The sequence below is a fragment of the Mauremys mutica genome, chromosome 24, assembly GCF_020497125.1.
Source record: "Mauremys mutica isolate MM-2020 ecotype Southern chromosome 24, ASM2049712v1, whole genome shotgun sequence".
NCBI lineage: Eukaryota > Metazoa > Chordata > Testudines > Geoemydidae > Mauremys > Mauremys mutica.
The window spans coordinates 7557417-7577405 of record NC_059095.1 but is presented as its reverse complement, the minus strand read 5'-3'; the positions used below and the strand labels follow the sequence as shown (position 1 = coordinate 7577405).

The following is a 19989-nucleotide window of genomic DNA, read 5'->3' as shown; positions in this document are numbered from 1 at the left end:
TTACATCTCCAGCTCCAAAGTAGATGTACCCTCATTCTCTTTCCAGCACCCCCTTCTTGGAGATGATACTTGAGGTCCAACTGCCTAGTCATTAAACTAGTGCCAGCACCCCCAGACTCCCCAGACGCTTAATAACATCCTTTCCAATCTTGCGGGCACTCTAGCTTAGGGTTTACCTCGTCAGGGACATGCCTGTTTGCTTCAGCTACCACAGTCTTTTGCAAAGGTTTCTAACAGAATTACTCTTTACTTAGTACAAGTGAGAAACGGATCGAGACAAACTAAAGATCACCTGCATGCAAATCTCTGCCTCGGTTTCCTCACCAGTCTGCAGTGTTCTTTGGGATTTGGTCAGAGTCTAAGGAGTCCAGGATCCCATTCCTGCATGTGACTTCTCTTCTTGAATACAGAGTCTCTGTCTAACCTCTGCAATCAGTGTCCTCCAGCTCTTGGGTGGTCTAGTAGTCCAAAAAGGTCCCCTCTGCTGTGAAAGCATGCCTCTTTGTTCCTCTCTGCTGTCCCAAGTGTAATTTGTCTAGTCTTTAAATACTAGTATTAACACCAGGTTTCTTTGTTGCCTCCTCTTCTGGGCAAAATTCCTGTTCCACACCCCATCCCCATAGACCACCAAGAATAACCAGATTCTCTGAGGTTAAGCACCCTCTTTAGTATACCCATTGTCCTGCCAGAGCAGTTATTAAACTGTTAATGACTACTTCTGTTCTTTCGGACAAGGGGTGTGTTATGTTATGTGGTCCTTATCAGTTCATGGCTCGTTTATTACGCATTGGGGTTTGGAATTAGACAGAGTTCATAAAATCCGTCAGAATCCATACGTTGTACATAGATCTCCAAATCATCATATTATCTCTGTAAATGCCTCAACCTGTCCTCAAGAGATTGTGTTGCAGCCATCATCCTTCCAGTCAAGAAGGCTTGAATGGAACCTACCAGAGCCTGCCAATGCCATTTCAACAAGGAGCTGAAGTTGAGCATTGCATGTTGTTTCTGGCTGTCTTTGTGGAACCAGTGGCTCTACTGGCCTATGGGGTGGGGTAGAAATCTGATATCAATCTTTAGACTCATGTATATCAGCATGGAGCACTATCACCAGGCCTTCCCAGCAGGGGCGGCTCTAGACATTTCGCCACCCCAAGCAGGGTGGCATGCCACGGGGGGCGCTCTGCCAGTCACCGGGAGGGCGGCAGGCGGCTCTGGCGGACCTCCCGCAGGCACGCCTGCGGGAGGTCCACCAAAGCCACGGGACCAGTGGACCCTCCGCAGGCACGCCTCTGGGAGGTCCACCAGAGCAGCCTGCCGCCCTACCGGCTACCGGCAGAGCGCCCCCCGCGGCAGGCCGCCCCAAGCATGTGCTTGGTGTGCTGGGGCCTGGAGCCGCCCCTGCTTCCTAGCCACTTCTAGATTCCTTGGTATATCACATGGAGAGATCTAACTCCTGCAGGAAGTGTTACTTTTCAAGATTCTAATGTTTTTGGAGATGGGCTGTATTAATCAGTTGGTATTTACTGAGTGGAAAGATTGCTAAGGGGATAATATTGAAGGGTATTATTTGAGAGGAGGGCACAACATTTCAGGTGTCAGCCTGCGCTCTGAATTCCCTTGTTTAGATCCATAACTTAATGCAAATGGTATTGCCATTTTATTTGAGTGTGAGTGTTTGTTCTTTGTACGCTAGTAGTAAGTGTTTGCAAGCAGACTGCTAGACACCGAGATTATAAGAGGAAATGCTTCATATCCTCACACGTTTTTGCCCCCTCCAGCATCTTCTCATGAACCCTGGCCCTTTTGGTGGTGGGCTCCAGTTAATTCTATTTTGTTTGGTTTCTCTGTTTAATACTGTCCAGGAAGTCTTATGGCTGAAATAAAGCAACTGATGGTTTTCTCTTCTTAGTAATGTGAAGTTTTGCTAAATAAGGCTGCAGTCCCATTCTACATTTCTGCTTTAGTTGGCTTTGTTTTTGGTTGTCATCTGTACAAGGCCTCTGTCAATCAGTAAAGCTTATAAGAAGATACTATTTAATCAAGTACACTACTAATAACCCTTTTTATAGCCCGTATTTTTACAGAACCCCCTAAACAGCCTATACCTATAGTCTTCCCTTATTCAAGAAGGCACTTCTGAACCTGCAATTACTCAAGAAATTCATGTACGTATCACAGGTCAGCTTTTCTATTTCTTTTGCAAACCTGACTGGATATAGGTGGATGGGAGCAATTTCTTATGTTCCTTATTATATTAATAGCAGACACTAGTGGCTGATAACATCTATGTTACTGCAGGCTGGCATTTTCATAGCTTCATTTCATCTCCCATTTACTCCAAAGACTGTCTTAGAATTATCTGTCTCAATACAAAATGGGGTCAAGATGCTCTGCCTGAGTCCTACTTTTATGTGCTGGTACAAGTAGCCTTCATCTCCTTCTAGTTAGCTTTCCATCACAGATCGCCACTGCAGCTCTCCTGCTTCCCTGTTTCCTTTTTAAAAAAAAATATAGTCAAGACTACATACAATAATATATATAGCCTGCCTTTCTTTGGAAAAGGTGCTCTTTTCGGAGCAGTATTTCTTTCCCATAGTTTACTGCGCCTGAACCTTTTCCACCATGGCTTACCATTTGTCACTGATATATGTCTAATTTAGATTTTAAGTGCCTGGATATTAGTGATCTTGTCTATAAAGTGCAGTGTACAACAAAGGCACTGTGAAATAAGCAGGGTAACAAGTTAAGGATGCGTCAACTGAAGCATTGCTTATTTGACCCACTGGTGTCAATGGATTTTATCGAAGAAGGTGGGTTTAGTTTCCTGTTAATATAATTCCTGAGGAGCTGGCAGGAATAATTTGAAAGCGTGGCCTGGGCAGGCAGCCTGCCTCAGTTTCGCTCTTGGACTGTTCAAATAAAACTTTACCCAGGCTTGTTCCCTCCTTGGGGATTGGGTTTATTAATATGAAATAAACGCCAAACAAAACTCAAAATCGCAGAACAAAGTCATTCTGAAAGTCCACACAAAACAAAAGTTTCTCTTCCTCCTCCCAGGCCTTCCTGCCTGGGGCCTTTCCAGCTTTGGCAGGCCCTATCTGGCCGGTGTCTCAGTCCTAACTCCCAGGAGTTTGCTGGAGCATGCTCATGCCTAGCAATCTCTGATCCCTGAACATTTCCCCCCCTTCATTGCAGCTTCCTGCTGATCTTTACAGAGAAGAGACCTCATCTCTCCCAGGTGTGGCTCCTTAGTAAACAAGGCAGACTTGCTGCAGCCTTCTGGCCCTTAAGGTCAAGCCACCCTGTTACAGAGCTGTTGAGATTACTTTGCAAGCTTTCTGTTATCAGAGGAAGAATATTTACCTTTTTTAAGCAGAATGATGCCTTTTTCGTTCTTCGGGGATCAGTGAGGGGATCAGTGAAGATTGCAGCCCATCTGAGATATTTCTCAATTCAGTACTCGAACAGTTTTTAAAAGGAGAGGCCTTTTCTAATACTTAGCCTGGTTTACTTCAAACTTAATTACCATACAGTGTAAACCAGATTGGTTTTGGTGCTTTAGAAGACTTTGTTCTTCTGTTTGGTAATGAATTTGCCTGCTCTGGGTGATTACTGAAGGGTCCGGAAGAGATGGGCTGGTCTTTTGGAATGGAAAGCTGCCGCTGACCAGTTGATTCCTGAGGTATCTGGGTGACATGATCTCCTGGTCTTTCTCTGTCTCACTAACTCTCTGATTTATAGTGTTGAAGGTGCTTTGTGGTTGCAGTAAATAGCTACGTGAAGAATGGGCTCCCTGCAGCTTATTCTTTCAGCTTCTCTGTCACACAGGAGTCCACCAGCTCCAGTCATTCATGTGGCAGAGTGGAGGCTTAAGGAGGTTCACATTACAAGGCTATCAAAAATCCTTTTGCAGATCTACCTTACAGTTGTCAGCTGGTGTCATTCCATTGGAATAGCTTCAGAAGATGATACTGGAGGGTCAGCCAATGAGTGTGGGCATAAAGCAAAAAGAACAGTTCCTAAGATGCCTGTCACCAAACAAAACATTGGTCCTCTCAGTTCAAGTAGCTCATAAAGTGGACACTTTAACAGGATAGGTGGTTCCTTGCTGATGGCTTCAGTGGAGTAGGTCTTTCTTGGAGCATTATTTACAAATATTGTGTTCCAGTTGGTGAGCGTTAGGAGGAAAAACCCTAGTGTTCTCGATCATTCATGTTTCCCAGCCATTCATGGAAGGATTGCATATGTCTTAAGCAAGTCTGGGATGAATCAGAACTTTTCCTCCTGTAAAGTCTGCCTCTCTGGCTAGAGAAGTATGTAGCAATGTAGATGTGAAGTTCATGGCGTTTCAGTGGCAAAATACTCATGAGAAATGGAGATTGCCATTGTTACTATAGAACTTCTGTGCAGCCTTAAAACCCCAGTAAGGAGGGGGAGAGATGAGGCTCTCTGCCCAAGAGAGGTTACCGCTGGGAGCTGGAAACCTTAGATGGGTGACCCTCAAGGGGCCCCAGAGGGGGAATATAGGTGCAGTTACCCTGAAACTATGATAGTTAATCAGGAATAAAAATGTACATCCTTGCTCAGTCAAAACTCTCATTAAAGTCAGCAGAAGACTTGGGTCCTGACCTAAAGAGTTTGGTCAGTAAGATTGCTGAAAGCATGTGGTGAGAGAACTCTATTTTTAATCTAATACTGGTGCCTAACAAACTATAAGTGTTTTATCTTTATTTTTCTTGTAATCATTTCTGAGTTTTATGCCTCATCATTACTTGTACTCACTCGAAATCTCTCTCTTTGTAGTTAATAAACTTGTTTTATTGTTTTATCTAATCCAGTGTGTTCAAATTGAAGTGTCTGGGTAGCAAGCTGTGTGCATATTATTCCCTTAAAGGAATAATAGACTTAATATATTTGTACTGTCCAGGAGAGGGCTGGGCAGTGTAGGATATAGATTTCTAGGGGAAAATCTGGGACTGGGAATGTTGGGGTCACCTTGTGGTAATTGTTAAGGCTGGTGTGATCCAAGATGTGGTTGGCTGGCTGCAGCACAAACACTGACATAGCAAGGAGTGACTTACATGCTGGAGGCTGTTCGTGAGCAGTCCAGGTTGGAGGCTTCAGAAACAAGGCATTGTAAAGGGCACCCTAGGTTACAGGGCAGGAGTGACATAGCTACTCATTAGTCTGGATTGTACCCTGGTACGTCAGAGTGGGTTGAAGCCCGAGCCATGCTTTAGCTTGGGCTGGAACCCACTCACGTTTCAGTGAGGGTGCAGGCAAGATCGCTCAGGTGCTGATAGTTCTCCAGTGCTCTTCCTACAAATTTTTCTGCAGTTGACAAGGTTGACTGGGAAAGAATCCTACAGTGCCTCATCCCAGAGAACAATGGGATATGCCCACAGACACGCATGGGCAACTACAGAAATAACAACATGACTGTGGTTCTGCTATGAGAATGCTCATACTTGAGAGAGGCTAACTGAGTGCCTGGGCTAACTGTGTGCAGTGTAGTCATACCCTGAATGTTGGGTACATTCTGATTATTAATACTGCTTGTCTCTTAACTTCCACTTGGCTGGAGGGGAGAAGGTAAGTTGTCTTTTCATAGGCCTCCTACATTCCCAGAACTCAAGTCCCCATTGTTTGATCCTGTCGAAAGCCCAAATGCAGAGCTAGTATTCTTGGTGAGTATGCCAGTTAAAACAGAGCAGCTGGTTTGGGAAACGAGTTACCTTCTAGATGGTAACTTACCTAAGTTACTGAGATCAGATGTGCTTTGAGATTGAAAAGCATTTTCATACTCCTGATTGGCGGGGCTGGCTACAGATGCTCTTTGTGCTGGAATCTGGGCCAGTGCATCTGTCATGGAACTCTGAATGAATGTTGAGTGGGTTGATTTAAAACTAGCACTGTCTTTGTGGTTCCCTGTTCCCCCTTCTTCTAGCAAGTGAGAGCAGCTTTAACCATTCAAAGAATGGGAGTACTTGGCTGCTGCTGTAAAATAAATTCATACTTCCAAACATCTCTATTCCTGTGCCTTTTTCCTGCTGGTGACAGGAATCTAACTCAAACTCTGTGGGTATCCTAGAAAACGATTACAAGTGTAATTTAAATGCATCTTTATTCTTTCACAGTAAACATGCTTCGGGGGAAATGAGTCATCTCATATCTCTGTCCTGTTCATGTTCCCTAGGAGTGTGCATGCAGTGGATGTGCTTGAGGGGTGTGTGTGGGAAAAGAGTGGTGTGGTGGTCAGGCAAGTAAGAGGGATGGGTGGATAAGCACAGGCTGGGAGTTTTTTTCCTTGCCTTCAGGGTGACAGTGAGTCCATATTGAACAACCTTGTGCTCATGGCTCCTTGGAAATGATGAATGTTCACGTTAAACTGATGTCACTACATCTGAGATGCTTGTTCTTTCTACTTGTGGCACTTCTGTCTACCCTGGTTAAATCATTTGCTTGCTGAGCAGAACCCCAATTTTCCTGCCCACTCTGCTCCCCTCCTCAAGGCTCTTAGAAATAAAACTTTTTTTTTTTTTTGCTGCTGCTGCTTTTCCAGTGGTCTAGTTGGAGATGATTCATCTTCAGCTAGTCTGCTGTTTTGTCTCTCTCTGTATTGTAGATGGCCTCATAGCAGGAGAACTCTGAGAGGAGTGCTACCTGTTGGATAGTATTGATGCATGGTTAATATATTAAATACCATCTATTCCAGGAGCAAATTCGCTTGGCAGTGCTGGGAGAGGAATGGCTTTTTTCCCTCTCAATGCCCTTCCCTCTGACTGCCCCCCTCCCCAGGCCTTTTTAAATACCTTCTAAACACTAGTATTCATTACCCCCCCCCGCCCCAATCCTTAGCCACGTGTACGAAGAACACTTTAAAGTGAAGGCTGCCTTTTGTGACAGTTGGCGCAGACTCCTTCCAAACTGCCTGTCCTGATTTTTGGCTCCAGTTTGTTTAATCATTCGTCTTTCCTGACAGAAGTGCTCCTAATTTTCTTCCAGCTTGGTTCCGTGGTGACAGGTGCAAGGTTTTCACTGAGTGACTCAGAGAGGAGAATTATGAATAAGGATTCAGATCTTGTGTGTTTTCAGTAACTCACCAGTTCCTCATGCTGCTTTGAAAGTATCTGCAGGTGGATGTAGATTCTGATTGAAAGGGTGAGGAGTGCTTCATTTATTGCATGGTTTTCAAAAGAGCTTTGGTTGCCTGTGCTGTCTTTTGCCTTTTTCAGATATATACATAGTCTCCTGCCTGCCTTATTTATGCACAAACTTGCTCTCTGTGCCAGATTCTTGCAGTTGAAGATACACCAAGTGAATTTTAGCTTCTTAACTTCTGAAAAGAGGTTAATCCAAAGTACATACTAGATGCTAGTAATGCCAGAAGATACCGTGGCCAATTCATTGTATGGTAAATGAGCATTCTCTGTACACCATAAGAGAGGGTTTTTTTTTTTATTGGAAGAGGTGCCAGTATTCATCCTAAACTGAAAAGCATGTCAGGTCTGGTAGAGTTTGCTTCCAAGACTGTTTCTAGAAAAGTATGTGTATGCCCGTGTGTGGAGGGGGAGCAGTGAGGCAAGGTATTCCTGAGCTGGTTTCACCATATGCAGCAGCTGCATACCTGCTCAGAACAGGAGTTAGTTTTCCCCCATCTGGACAATTTGGTGATTATAGAAGAAAAAGTGCTCTTTTAACTTAAGGAGTTAGAGGCCTGCCCTGGGTATCGTGAAGGTCCAAGGTTCAAGCCCTGTTGACAGCCAGAGTTGGAAGGTTCTCATGGTTGCTCATGATGGAATTAGTTTTTTCCAATGTTCTTTCTGGTTTATTTAATTCACATAATGAAAGTTTTATAGTTATAATTGACTGATTATAATAGTTTTTGGCATGATACCCAGCAAAACACAGGTTTTCCACATGCTGGTTATTTGTCACATACTTTGGTTCCACGTGACCCACTGGCAGATTTGAGGCTGGTCCAACTGGTGGCTCAGAGGACAATTCCTTCTGGCCCCTGAACGCATCTGCCCATGCAGCAGACCTGCTGTACAAAATGGTGTCCTCTGCGCAGCATGACTTTGCATGCACTGTACATGTGAAGTCATGCCACATGGAGGATGCCATTTTGTTTCAGTATGTGACGCATGGAGGTGCTACTCATGAGGCCTACATCACTGGAAAAGTTGGACCACCTCTATGAAGGGTTGTCCCGATTGGCTGCAGTTGTATTTGTGATACCAATGATACACAACTGCACATGTGGCAATCTGTTCCATGAGGTCCCTGTGGCAATCTGTTCCATGAGGTCCCTGTGGTCAAACCCCATAACAATGTGGTTGTGTTCCTCTGGGATATACTGATTTGTGCTAGCCTATGAAAAAGCCTGATTTGCAATTAGGAAAGTACTTCCAAATTCTTTCCCTAAATTATAGTAATGATGGAAGTATCATCTTGTGGTGGTAAACCCACAAAGAGGTGTTCCGTAGGCAGGGCCCTTCAGTGTCTCCAGGAATCCAAACTTTATATTAATATTGTGGAAATATCTGTGATCCTTTGTGTTCTTTCCTTTGGACCTGGTCACCAAAAAGATGGCTTCATTTCAAAGTGTCAGGGCCCTGTGCTGCACATAAGCCAGTGTGCTATTTCCTACAGGGTGTGGCACTGGACTGTGATTTCCTGGTCACCTGGGACAAAAGGAGAAAGTGATTACAGACCAGCTTTGCCAGTTGATAATACACCTTCTTGTACAGTTCCTAAATCTTAAATGTGGCACTTTGGACATGGATGTTTTACATTTCACTGAGCAGAGTTACGTTTCTGCAAAACTATGACAGTGGTGAAGGTCTTTTCTCCATAACTTGGTTGCATCTGGAGTATGATGACAGATTCTTGGTTCCTTTTTTTGAGCCCAAAAGGTAAAAAACACATGTAAAGCAGAGTATGCATAGAGACTGCTTTACCTCCTCAGCGGGGTAGTCTAGGATTGCTATGGCTTAGCAGCTTGGGAATTTTGAAGTTGTGTGGGTGCTGCTATCTGCTCACTCAAAGCATAATCCAGGAATGGTGACTGTCGTAGTTCCTGCGTTAACTGCACCTCTGACCTCCTTGTGGCCTTCTCAAGGCCATCCCACTGAAGTCTCAGCCTCTAGCTGTCATCTTTCTTGGGGAAGAGTCCCATGACTTTTCTCCCTCTAGACCTGGGCCTTAGGCTGTAGACTCCTGCAATTCACTGGGATTTTCTCAGCAGACTTAGCTTTAGTGCAGCTCCTGCAGGCCTGTTCTCTCAGGGGCTATGAAAGGGTTAATCAGTGACCAACCAGTTTTCATAGAGCAAAGTACTATTTATTCAGAACAAAAACATTAGAGAAAACAAATCTCTAATGGCAAACAGCTTAAATACAGATCTGGCTTACCAGATGGTCACCCCTCTTCCACAGGGAGAGTCTGGTAGGATTTAAAGTACTTCAGGTCCACTGCAGACCTGTTACCTGCTTTGTTTCAACATTGTTTTTTGGTTCCTATAGCAAACATCTTTTAGCTCACCCATTGAGCCAGGTATACAATCACTAGCCAGCTCATAAAGTTACATAAACATTTCTAAAGTTGATGCAATAGTGTTTGAATATTCTGTGTTTCCACAGCATCGCAACTGTCAGTGGACTATTGTAATTGCATACTTTCAGAACAAGAAGTACAAGTGAGTAGCCTTCTTTCACGAAGCTGTAAATCTTGTACAACAGTGGAGAGAATTGAACTTTTTCCTACTAATGTCTCAAGACACTCAGCAGGTGTTGTTCGATACACATTTATAAAATGCTTACTACATAGGCAATCATTTTATTTAGCCCACAAACTGGAATGAGGCTGTCAAGAAAGAATGGAGTTGATATTTTATTGAATCTCCGTTTGTAATGCTTCTGAGAGGATTCTGACAGTCCTGTTGGGCTCAAGCTCTGGATCTCACTGATTTTTGAATTTGTTTTGTACTGTAATTGTTTGCTGTATAGAGGAACTGCCTGCATGTGTTTAGGATAGATCCTAGACTAATGCCTTGAGAGCTTCAAAGTTGGAGAGTAACCACCTGACGTAGATCTACAGAGACAGGAACATAGGACTGAAAGGGACCGCTGGAGTTATTGAGTCCCATTCTTTGCTGTCGCTGGTAACCCAGTCATAAAGTACTGTTCATTAACTTATCAAGCTCCATCTTAAAACTAGCTGGGTTGCTTGCCCCCACTACTCCTACTGGAAGGCTGTTCCAGAGTCTCATTCCCCGGATGGTTAGAAACATTCGTCTGGTTTTCAGCCTATGTAGTGAAGGCTCTGAGGGAAGGCGCACAGTAGTTTTGGAGAATTGTTTTTTTAGTTTAAGATATCAGAGGAAGCTTTGTATGAAGCTATTAAATTTTGCCCAACATGAGAGAGACTTCTCAACGCTGTCTACCATTCTGTTTCCTGAACCAGAATTCTCTGTTTTGATCTTGTTTATGGACAGAGTGGAGTAAATCTTGCCCTTATCTGACACCATTTGTCACCTATCCACTGTCATTCTACCCGCAAAAACCTGCACAGAGCATTACAGAAGCAAGCAGAGAGGAAGCATGCCCTGCAGCCAAGGACCAGGGGGAGTCCTTAGAAGTTTTTGCCTAATTGTTTTGTTTATGAAACTCTACAGTGTGTTTCCAGTGGATTTCCTAATGAACTGGTTTGTTTTTTAGACTTACTGCAATGCTAGTAATTACACCAGAAACAGGGGGTCAAGGCTCATTCCTTCCCACAAGCTCTCAACTACCAGCGAGTAAACACACAAATGCACTTTTTTTTAGCTCTTCCTGTTTTTCCCCCCTCAAATTTAACTCTTCATTAACCTGAGAACAGGTAGTCCTAATTTCCCTTTCCCATCTTCCATAGGCATCTTCCTGAAACTTATGGTGCCTTGGTCAGTTTACAAAACTTGGGCATCTAGATGGGTGTCTGCTTGAAGCCACAGAATGTGGAGTTTAGTGGAAGGAAAATTTAGAGAGGGAGCACGTGACCATGTTTCCTTTGCCATATGTGGGTGGGTAGTAATTAGCTGAAGCCTAGTCTGCCTGAATTAGGTCAAAGACACAAACCTGCAGGCTAGGGTATTATACTGGGAAGGGAGCCTTTTGGAGACAACTACTCTGAGAGATGCAGGTAACAGAAACCTGTAACCTTCTTGCTCAGTTAGTGTTCTGGAATTTTATGTGGAAAGAGGCAGTGTGAAAAGTATTAGCAATATATGTTTTTCCCCAATATAAGTGAATTAGTGGATAAGAATTTTAGCTTCCTCTTGGAAGCAGCCATTTTGCTTGCAAAGCAACCTCCTCTGCGACCCCAGTATCATGGGCAATCCAGAGTTAGAGGCATTAAGTCAAAGCTTCTGTCCTGCTTTCAAAACTGCCTTAACAAGGAGAAGAACTCCATCTTTGAATGTGTACATTTTTTCTTGTGTTTAAACCAGTATTAAAGCAAATACTGGAATTTAGTTCAGTCTTGGCAGATCTTGCATTTTGCCAGGTCTGAATTCAGCAAAACATTCAGAACAGGCCTGAGTTCAGCAGGAGGCCCAGAACTGCCATTTTTTAAAAACTGATTTATTTCATCTAAGCTTCTATTTCTGTATGGGGAGAAATGTTCATTCGCATTAACTTTCCATATGCTACTGAGCAGATTGGATTCTGTTTCCTTTTAGTAGCTGGGAAGTCAGTTGTTGGGGAGAGAATCCACCTTCCATAAAAGCGATAAAATGAAATTCAGCTTTCTGTATATTTCTATTTTATTTTTATTACTGTTTGTCAAATGAGCGATTTGACTTAATCCTCTGTAAAAGGACACGAATTATTATTAGTGGTCATAAAAGACAATTTGACACATCTGAAAGACATTGGTGAGACTTAGCAGTTTCCCTCCTCCCACCTACTGGGAATGGTAAAAGGATGGTAAGAGAGAATGGGAAGGAAGTCCTTGGCTTGACTAAATAATCAGTTCTCCCATTTAGACTGTGGTAACGTGGCAATGAAATGACTTTTTAGCCTTTGCCGGGCTAGGAGACTGTTTGCCTCTTTAGGAAAAATGTTTTATTGTGTTCATGCAGTCTCAGGCTCTCAAAGGGGCCTGCTGTATCAGATCTGCTGGGATGGGATAAGTTGCAGGACTCAAGATGGGGATTTTATTTACTACTTTGTCTTTTTTTGTATTTTAATAAGCTCTGTCTTAATACTACAGTAGACTAGCCTGAACTCTGCATTCTGTGATAGTGTGAAAAGCGGGAAATCTGTTCAATATTGACTGTCCTCCAAGCTGGGATCTTCAGCTTATCTAAACAGATTTATTTATGGTTCTTTTACATTTGCTTTGCCATGCTTGGATAACCAGATCCCTATTGCTCCTTGGGGAGGTGGTCAGTGAAGTCGCTAGCTTCTGAAATGAGAGAGGAGATGGGGGCAGAGGAAGCCTCGATAGAAAATATGTGGAGAGTTCCCCTGGATTTGGTGAATTTCTCTGGATTTGGTGAATTCCTAAAAAGCCCTTCTGGGCTATGAGGAAGGTGGACTTTTTGTTAAATACTTAGGTCAAGGGCAACACTAAAACTGAATAGATATATTTCAGTTATTTCACTAAATGGGCCCTTTGAGTCTGTCTGAGAATCATGATTCACGTGGGCACCAGGCTTCTGCCCTCTCATGCTTCATGTAGGCACCAGTCCTGTGTTCTGTCTAGAATGCAGGCAGGATGAGAGAGAGCTTGTTATGTTAAAAATGGTAGGCATTCACCCTGCGGTGCAGGATTTTATCAACAGGCCAGTGAGGGGTTCACCGGGTGAAGCTTTTTTACTGAGCTGTCATTATTTTGTTTTTCTGAAGTCAATTTGTTGCCGCTTTGGGTCTCTGATTCCCTGTAACTGAAGGAAAACAGCAAACCCTACAACATTCTTTCATTTTCCTCTGAACTTGCCAGCAGGTCCTAGGAGACCCTGGTTATGAATATTCTGCTGTTTGATCTGTCACTTTCTCGGCATGCATGGTGACAGCCACGCTGTTTCTCAGCAGTTTGGTATGGCAATCTGGGTACCAAATGAGAGGAGGAGAGACTCAAAGATGCTTGATTAGATCCCAGAGTCCCTTAACTCCATAGCTGTAAATTTTTTCATCTGTCATTTCAACTTGACAAGTGTAGGGCCTTCATGTTGCCATTTAGTCATGGTCCATGCTTTTGGTGACCTTGTCACTCTAACGCCTTCTGTGGGTCTAAAGCAGGGATGAATTCCACTGAGAGAGCAGAGAAGGAAGCCTGTTAGAAAGATTCCTTGGGCTGCTTGAATGGGGTTTTTTGCAGCATTTCACTTGTAGCATGTATCGGTGGGTAGGGAATGTAAAGGGGAGTTGGGGCTGTTGTGCTGTGAAGATTGGGACTTCACATCAGGGTTTCTGTAGTCCAGCCAGCACCAAATATGTCCATCCAGTTCCATTTTTTGAAGAAGACATTTATTGCTTATAAAAGTGATTAATCTAATGCATGCTGGCTAAGCTGCACAGCAAATCAAATCCTGTACCTATTAAATCCAGGCAAAAGGGTAGCAATGGTTAAACTTTTCTGCCACTGTCAGGAACTGGGGCAGCGTTTTCTGAGCAGATTTTTTTTTCCCTTGTGCAGATCTTCTAAAATCCAGTCCAGAACTGGCCCAAGGCATGCCATCTTGTCTAAAGGTATTAGCATTTAGGGGCTTACATAAAGGGAACAAGATTTCATACCTCTCCTTAATGCTATTGTTTGGGTGTAGACTCGCTCATTTTATAGCATTGCAACTAAAAGGCCTAGACATGTTTTGATTTGAAAGCCCAGATTTTTGGAAAGCAAATTGAACTCTGTAATGAGGTACTAAATCTCAGGATTCTGTGTAGCTTTAATTTAAATGTGATTAATTCTGCTTTGGACTATTTTACCACACTTTGTTTATGTGCAGACTAATTTTATCTTCTATCCTATTTATACTTTATAATTTGAAGGTACATCATAAATATTGAGAGCTACCACCTATGTTGCATACAGGTGTTGCATGCACTCTCTACAATCTCTGGTGAATTATCAGTGTTCCAGCTTTAGTGACATAGCTTATTAGGCAGTGCTACTTATCCCATCCTAACCCTCCAGCAAGGAGAATGGGGAGAGGCAGAGTAGACATGGGCAGGGTTGTTGATTTGCGCATGCCTGTTGATCTGTGTTTTCTGCAGCAGTCACAAAAATCCATTACAGACATTCTGGGAATTGATTAAATTGTCACAAACAGCTGTACGGAGAGGGGTTTCTTGAAGCACGGCTCATCAAGATGTCCGGTATCTCCACATGCGAGGCACAGCTGAAGGGAATGTCACTGTCACTGTCACCAGAGTGTGTAACAGTAAATAAGGGGCAGGAGAGAGGAGAGCAGTCACATGGCTTCAGTGCATGATGTGTGGCCTGGACTGATTGTGAGGAAGGTTTAATGTCTTAAGATGTAATGTCAGCTCCTTGTATCCAAGTGGTGGCTCTTCTGTTCTTGGAGTTGAGGAGGCTGATCAGCATCCCTCATCTGGGTTCATGATTACCTGAGATCTGACACAAGTGTTATTTCCTCTCCATTCTGAATGTGTCCTCATCTTCTGCACCCCCTTTTCTGAATATCCTGCAAAAAGAATTGGCCTCATTTATTCATAGCTAGATTATAAGCAGAAGAGGCCTGGCTCCTTAATGTAATCACCATTTTTATACTTGAATGCATCATAAAGGGGAATATCTACAGAGCAGAATCAGAGCTCCTGCAGTACAAGTCATTCAGGGGGCACCAATTACTCCTTTGTCCTGGTCTCTTACCATTTTGTACAATGGTCGGAACACAATAGGTCCCAGTACTTGAGAGAACCTTTCAAACCTCTTTTAATTGCCCTCCCCCACCCCCATTTGTTCCTAATTTTTCCATTAGAAACTAACGGCACAGCTAAACTCCCTTTCAGAGAGCTTTCTGTCCCTGTTTGCAAATTGGCAGAAGGCTAACTGGGGGTGGGGAGGGAAAGAGAGCGGGTGTGTGTCAGTCACTCACCTTCAAAAATTCTAGCGTTTGTAGCCACATTCAGATACTTAGCAATATTTGCAAAAATGGAGTGATGGGTAAGAAGATGTGGAGATGGGGCAAAATATTTAGGATTGGGTGAGTTATCTGAACAGGAAAACTGAAGAATATGTGCTTTCTTTGTCCTGTTTCAGCTGCAAAAAACAGCTGATGCATTTAAAGCCAGCCTTCTGCACCTCTACAACCCCCGGTTTGCAGTTGCATTGAGAGTACTTGCTGCTTGAAGCGGGATTATGCTGCTCTGGGAGAGGGAAGGGGGTGGGGGGAAGAATTGTTTGGCCATTGTGGGACCATGAATATGACACAATTGCGGTGGCTGAGGAAATATCATTGTACAGGCTGGAATAGGCCCCAGTGGAGAGAGGCTGTGTGTAAATTATTCATGCTCGCTAGTGTGAAAGCAATAAAATAAAATTAAAATTGAAATATAAACATACATCATGTTACATTTGTGCAGAAGGCGGGGAGCTTGGCTGCTGCAGACTTGTGGCATTGTAGGGGATTGCGGAGGTTAAGCCATGGAGACTGCAGCCTGGAGTGTCACTTCCCAGAATAACAATTGGAGCTGAAATAGCCCAGTGTGTGAATTCCTGGCAATCTTTGTACATTGAGTGTTTGGGGCTTGCACCCCCTGCCTTGTGGGAATTAATGTTACCTGTTTTGGCTTCCATGGTTGCATTCAGGATACTCAGCCCCATCTGGCTGGATATTTGCCATGTATTCCCTGAAGGGAGATGACCGTAGTGTGCTGAACACATGCTGGTACCAAGGCAGATGCGGGAGAGGGGATGTTCCTTGTCTCTACAGCTTGTTGTCTGGATTAGCCTTTTGCAAAGGGGAAAAGAGCCAGTCTCTAGGACCAACTGGTGATCTGCTCTGCAGGGTGCAGCTTCAAGTTCCATCTCAGAGGAGCACACAGGTGCCTTTTTTAATTACTTAAGGGAAAGCAGTTGAAAAGCAGCTCGATACAAATCCCTTAAGCCACTATTGATGGAGACACTGGGGAAAGCTTCTGCCCAGCCCAGAATCTGAAGCATGGGGCACCATCTGTGTTCTGGCAGCTCCTTGGCCAAATTACATTCCAAGCCTTTCTTTCCTGCACTGTTTTTCATTAAATGAATTGAGTTTGCTGGAAATTGTCTGGCCATAAATATTCCCTCCCGCTCAGTACAGTCAGGTTATTATTGCTCCCCAAGTCAGTGCTTCGTTGCAGAGCAGAAGGTGGCCAGCACTCCTTCTGAAATGAAAAACAAGAATGGAAAAAAAAATCCTCCGGCTGAGGAACTGGGGCAGCAGGGAGCTCTGCAGAGAACCTTTCTTCTCTCTACTGCTTCACATTCAGGGCCATAAATATTTTAATGCTGTTAGTAACAAATGAGAGAAGAAAGGGGAGGAGCACAGCCATACACTGTCTAATTTAGTGCATTTCTGCTGAGAAAGTGATAGAAATGTAAGCGGATGGCTTGGAAAAGGTATGTGTGGGTGTGAAACAGCTTTAAAAATATAGTCCTGGAAAATGGCTCTAATTACATCATCCTCTGACTACAAAGCAGAATGGAAATCCAGTGTGAGTGCAAAACAAGACAAGAGTTTGTGGTTATCGGAGAGCACAGCTAGTAAGGTGCTATCTGCTTCTGAGCACCAGAAAAGGAGTAAGCACAACTCACTTGGGTGATAAGTTGGTTTTTGTGAAGCTCTACATTCTCCTGATTTGCTAGCAATTTACAGAGAGGCATATATACTCTGGTGCTTCAGTGCTGGGGGCAGAAAACACTCTCTGTAAGGGGTATGGATAGTCTCCTACATGACTCATATAGTTTGGCATGGTGAAAATCTGTCCACCTAAAATACATTTGTATCTAGTCTCTTGCACAGCTGCATACAGTAATAAATGTGTATTTCTAGTTCCACAGGTCAATTTTAATGCTGTTTTGGTAGCCCCCAAAATGGTATAAATTGTTCCCTGGTCTAGAGATGCTTCCTCTAAATGTCAAACAGTTATTGCTGTTTAGCCTTTTCCTTACTTCCCATCTGCTCAGCTCTTTTCCCCTCTGCATCCCCTGCAATTACATGTACCACTCTCTTCTGAAGCTGCAGTAGCACAGATCATTTTTCAGTGCTGTAGCCAGTCTTTAGTCACCAGAGGCTGTGTGGACACAGCCAAGCCTCTGTCTCTGATGTTCAGTTCTAACAGTTTAATTTAACTGTTACCATCCCACTCCTGGGGATCTAATAATTATCATGACAACTGTTTAGGAGTAATAAATCACTTTTTGAGCATCTTTTGAAAATCATTTCCTTAACATGTGGATAAATGTATTCTCTTGGTTGAACTGTAATCAAACTCAGACAAAATTAATAGCAGTCAAGTTTTCCCTGCAGGCTTTTGGTTGACCATGCTACTTGATACACATCTGTATTTTTATTCTAGCCTGTTTTGTGTGGGCACAGCTGCTTCAGTGCCAAGCAGGCCTCTTGGTTACTAGCTGCATCCAGAGGGGTCAGCGCATGCCCCCTCCCTGCCCCCCTCCAACTCCTGCCAACTGGTCAGTTAACTTTTGGTAGATGGGGACAGCTGGACAATGCTCCTCCTCACATGCGAGCTGTGCTTCTGTGCCAGCAGTGAACAGGCCTTGATTCTGGATGCTACCACTTGCTGTGCACAATCCTTTCCAAACCAGATATCTTGATTTAGGAATGTCAGATTTAACAGGTATGGTGTGGCACCAGGTTGGGCTTTTGTTCCTTTGAGGCCTTTTTTTCAATTCGGAAATGTTGTCCCGAGGGGTTATTTGTATTAGTTACATGCTCACAAGCGATTGGATAATGGGGATCTAGAATCTTTCACCTCTGAGCTTTCAGGTCAAACCCTGCCCGGGTCTGTAGTAACCAAAGTTTCTTACCATCTGACTGATGGCCTCAATCAATTTCAGTAGACCAGCATCCCATTACCTTAGTTGCCACTAACTGGCAAATTTGTCAGCAGCGTCAGAGGACAGGAAAAGGATTACTTGGAGGCTGAGGTCTCAAATGCCCTCTTCAAGTTTCACCAGATCAAGGATGAGGGATACTGGCAGGGCTGCGTGGGGAGCTGGCACAATCTCTGCCTTTGCCTTATCTGTTCTAAGGGCTGATGGAGTAATTCATTTTCCAAGGTTTTCACCAACTATTCACATCTATACACCCCTGATATCAGCTGTGGGAGTTATAAAGTAGATATGCAAAGTATTAACCTGCTTTGGGAGGGGGAAAGTCTGGAGGGGTTGGGAGGGGGAAATTCCTCAGAGCTGGGCACACTGGTGGAGGCACTGGACTGATCACGGTGTCTGGAATTCTCTTGCAGTGCACTTGCCGCAAAGACATGGTGAAGATTTCCATGGATGTTTTTGTGAGGGTTCTACAGCCGGAACGTTATGATTTATGGAAACAAGGGAAAGATGGTGCTGTTCTGGACCACATGAAACCCACAGCTCTGACCAGCCCAGAGCTGGATGCCTGGAATGAGACAAAGCCTGAGCTGAAAGCTAAGCTGCTCCGCAGGTAAGGAGGGGATGGCATCCACTAGATGCTCATAGTTGTAGTGGCTAGAGTATTTGGGGCGTCTCTGTCTGTCTGAGGGATAGCTACCAACCCCTGCCTGAAGAGTGCCTGAGGAGCTGCTGTGCAGTCTTGGTGGTACAGGCTCTGGTGCTGGGGTTAAAATTTCAATTGCCCATCTCTAACAAGAAAAGTTCATATGGGGCTCAAAATTCCTAGGGCTCATGGGTTCCCATTTATCTAGGCATTTGTACTGCATTAATCACTGTGATATAAGAGCCCTAAAGCAGCTGGCTTGGGTGTAGGGCAAGTGTTAAAAAGGTCCTGCTTGGGACATGTGGTGGCTCAGTGAATTGATATTTCCAGGGAGGAGTTTACAGGCAAGTGAGAAGAAGGGTTTACACTTCTCTAACAGCCCAGAGTCCAGTGTCTTGTCCTCCAGTGGTAGCCAGTACTGGCATCTCTTAGACAAAGCCATATTAAACCCATAATTCACCTGGTCTCAGTGATTGGTACATAGACAGACATGGGGAGAAATTGCTTCCTGAACTTGAGAGAAATTGTATTCTAGTGTGTACACCCAGGGCTCAGGAGTCAGGACACCTGGGTTCTGTTTCTAGCTCAGTGTGACATTTTGGGCAAGTTACTTAACCTCTGTGCTTGGTTTTACACATGTGAAATGGTGTAATACTACTTCGCTTCCCATGGTTAGGCTTAATGTTTGTGAAGGACCTTAGTTGAAGGACACTAGAGAAATTCAGAGAACTCTTAGTATTAATATTGGCACATATAGATGGGCTTGGAAGGATTCGACTTTTATTGATAAATGTTGGTAACCCTCGATTTCACTGTGCGCACACAAAGCAACAAAAAATATTTCCACTGAAGATTATCAAAATCTACAGATAGCCACGTTCTTCTTTCTTTGCCTTAAGTTTGATTTAAGGATATTTACTTGATATATTTTGACATATTATGTTGGCAATTTGTGTGTTAATGGTTATAAAACTTTTAACTTTTTGAACGATCATGAAATCGTTTCCTGAACCCACCAATATCTCTCACAACTGAACATTTAAATTGATAAAATAGAAAAAATGCTTAAAAATGAACATTGATATTATCTGTCAAAATTATTTTTTTTTAAATTCTGCCGGGTGTGTATATATAAAAATCCTTTCCCCAATACAACCCTGATTCTTAGTTTTGCTTAGTCTTTTCCCTTTGGACAGATGCCCACATCTCCACTGGCCCTCTTGTAGTTTCATCAGAAGGGTCAACGATTGAGTTGGTCGTGGAAACGGATCTGCTCTTAG

General features: G+C 43.6%; 1 protein-coding gene across 2 annotated transcripts in view; it reads left to right on the top strand.

Annotated features, from left to right (window-relative positions):
- Window positions 1-19989, top strand: part of KDM4B (lysine demethylase 4B) — a 165153-nt gene that overhangs the window by 93069 nt on the left and 52095 nt on the right. For both annotated transcript variants that reach the window (XM_044998466.1, XM_044998467.1), the window contains exon 9: window positions 18480-18676. In XM_044998466.1, the coding sequence (XP_044854401.1) occupies window positions 18480-18676 (197 nt within the window). The remainder of the gene's footprint in view (window positions 1-18479; window positions 18677-19989) is intronic.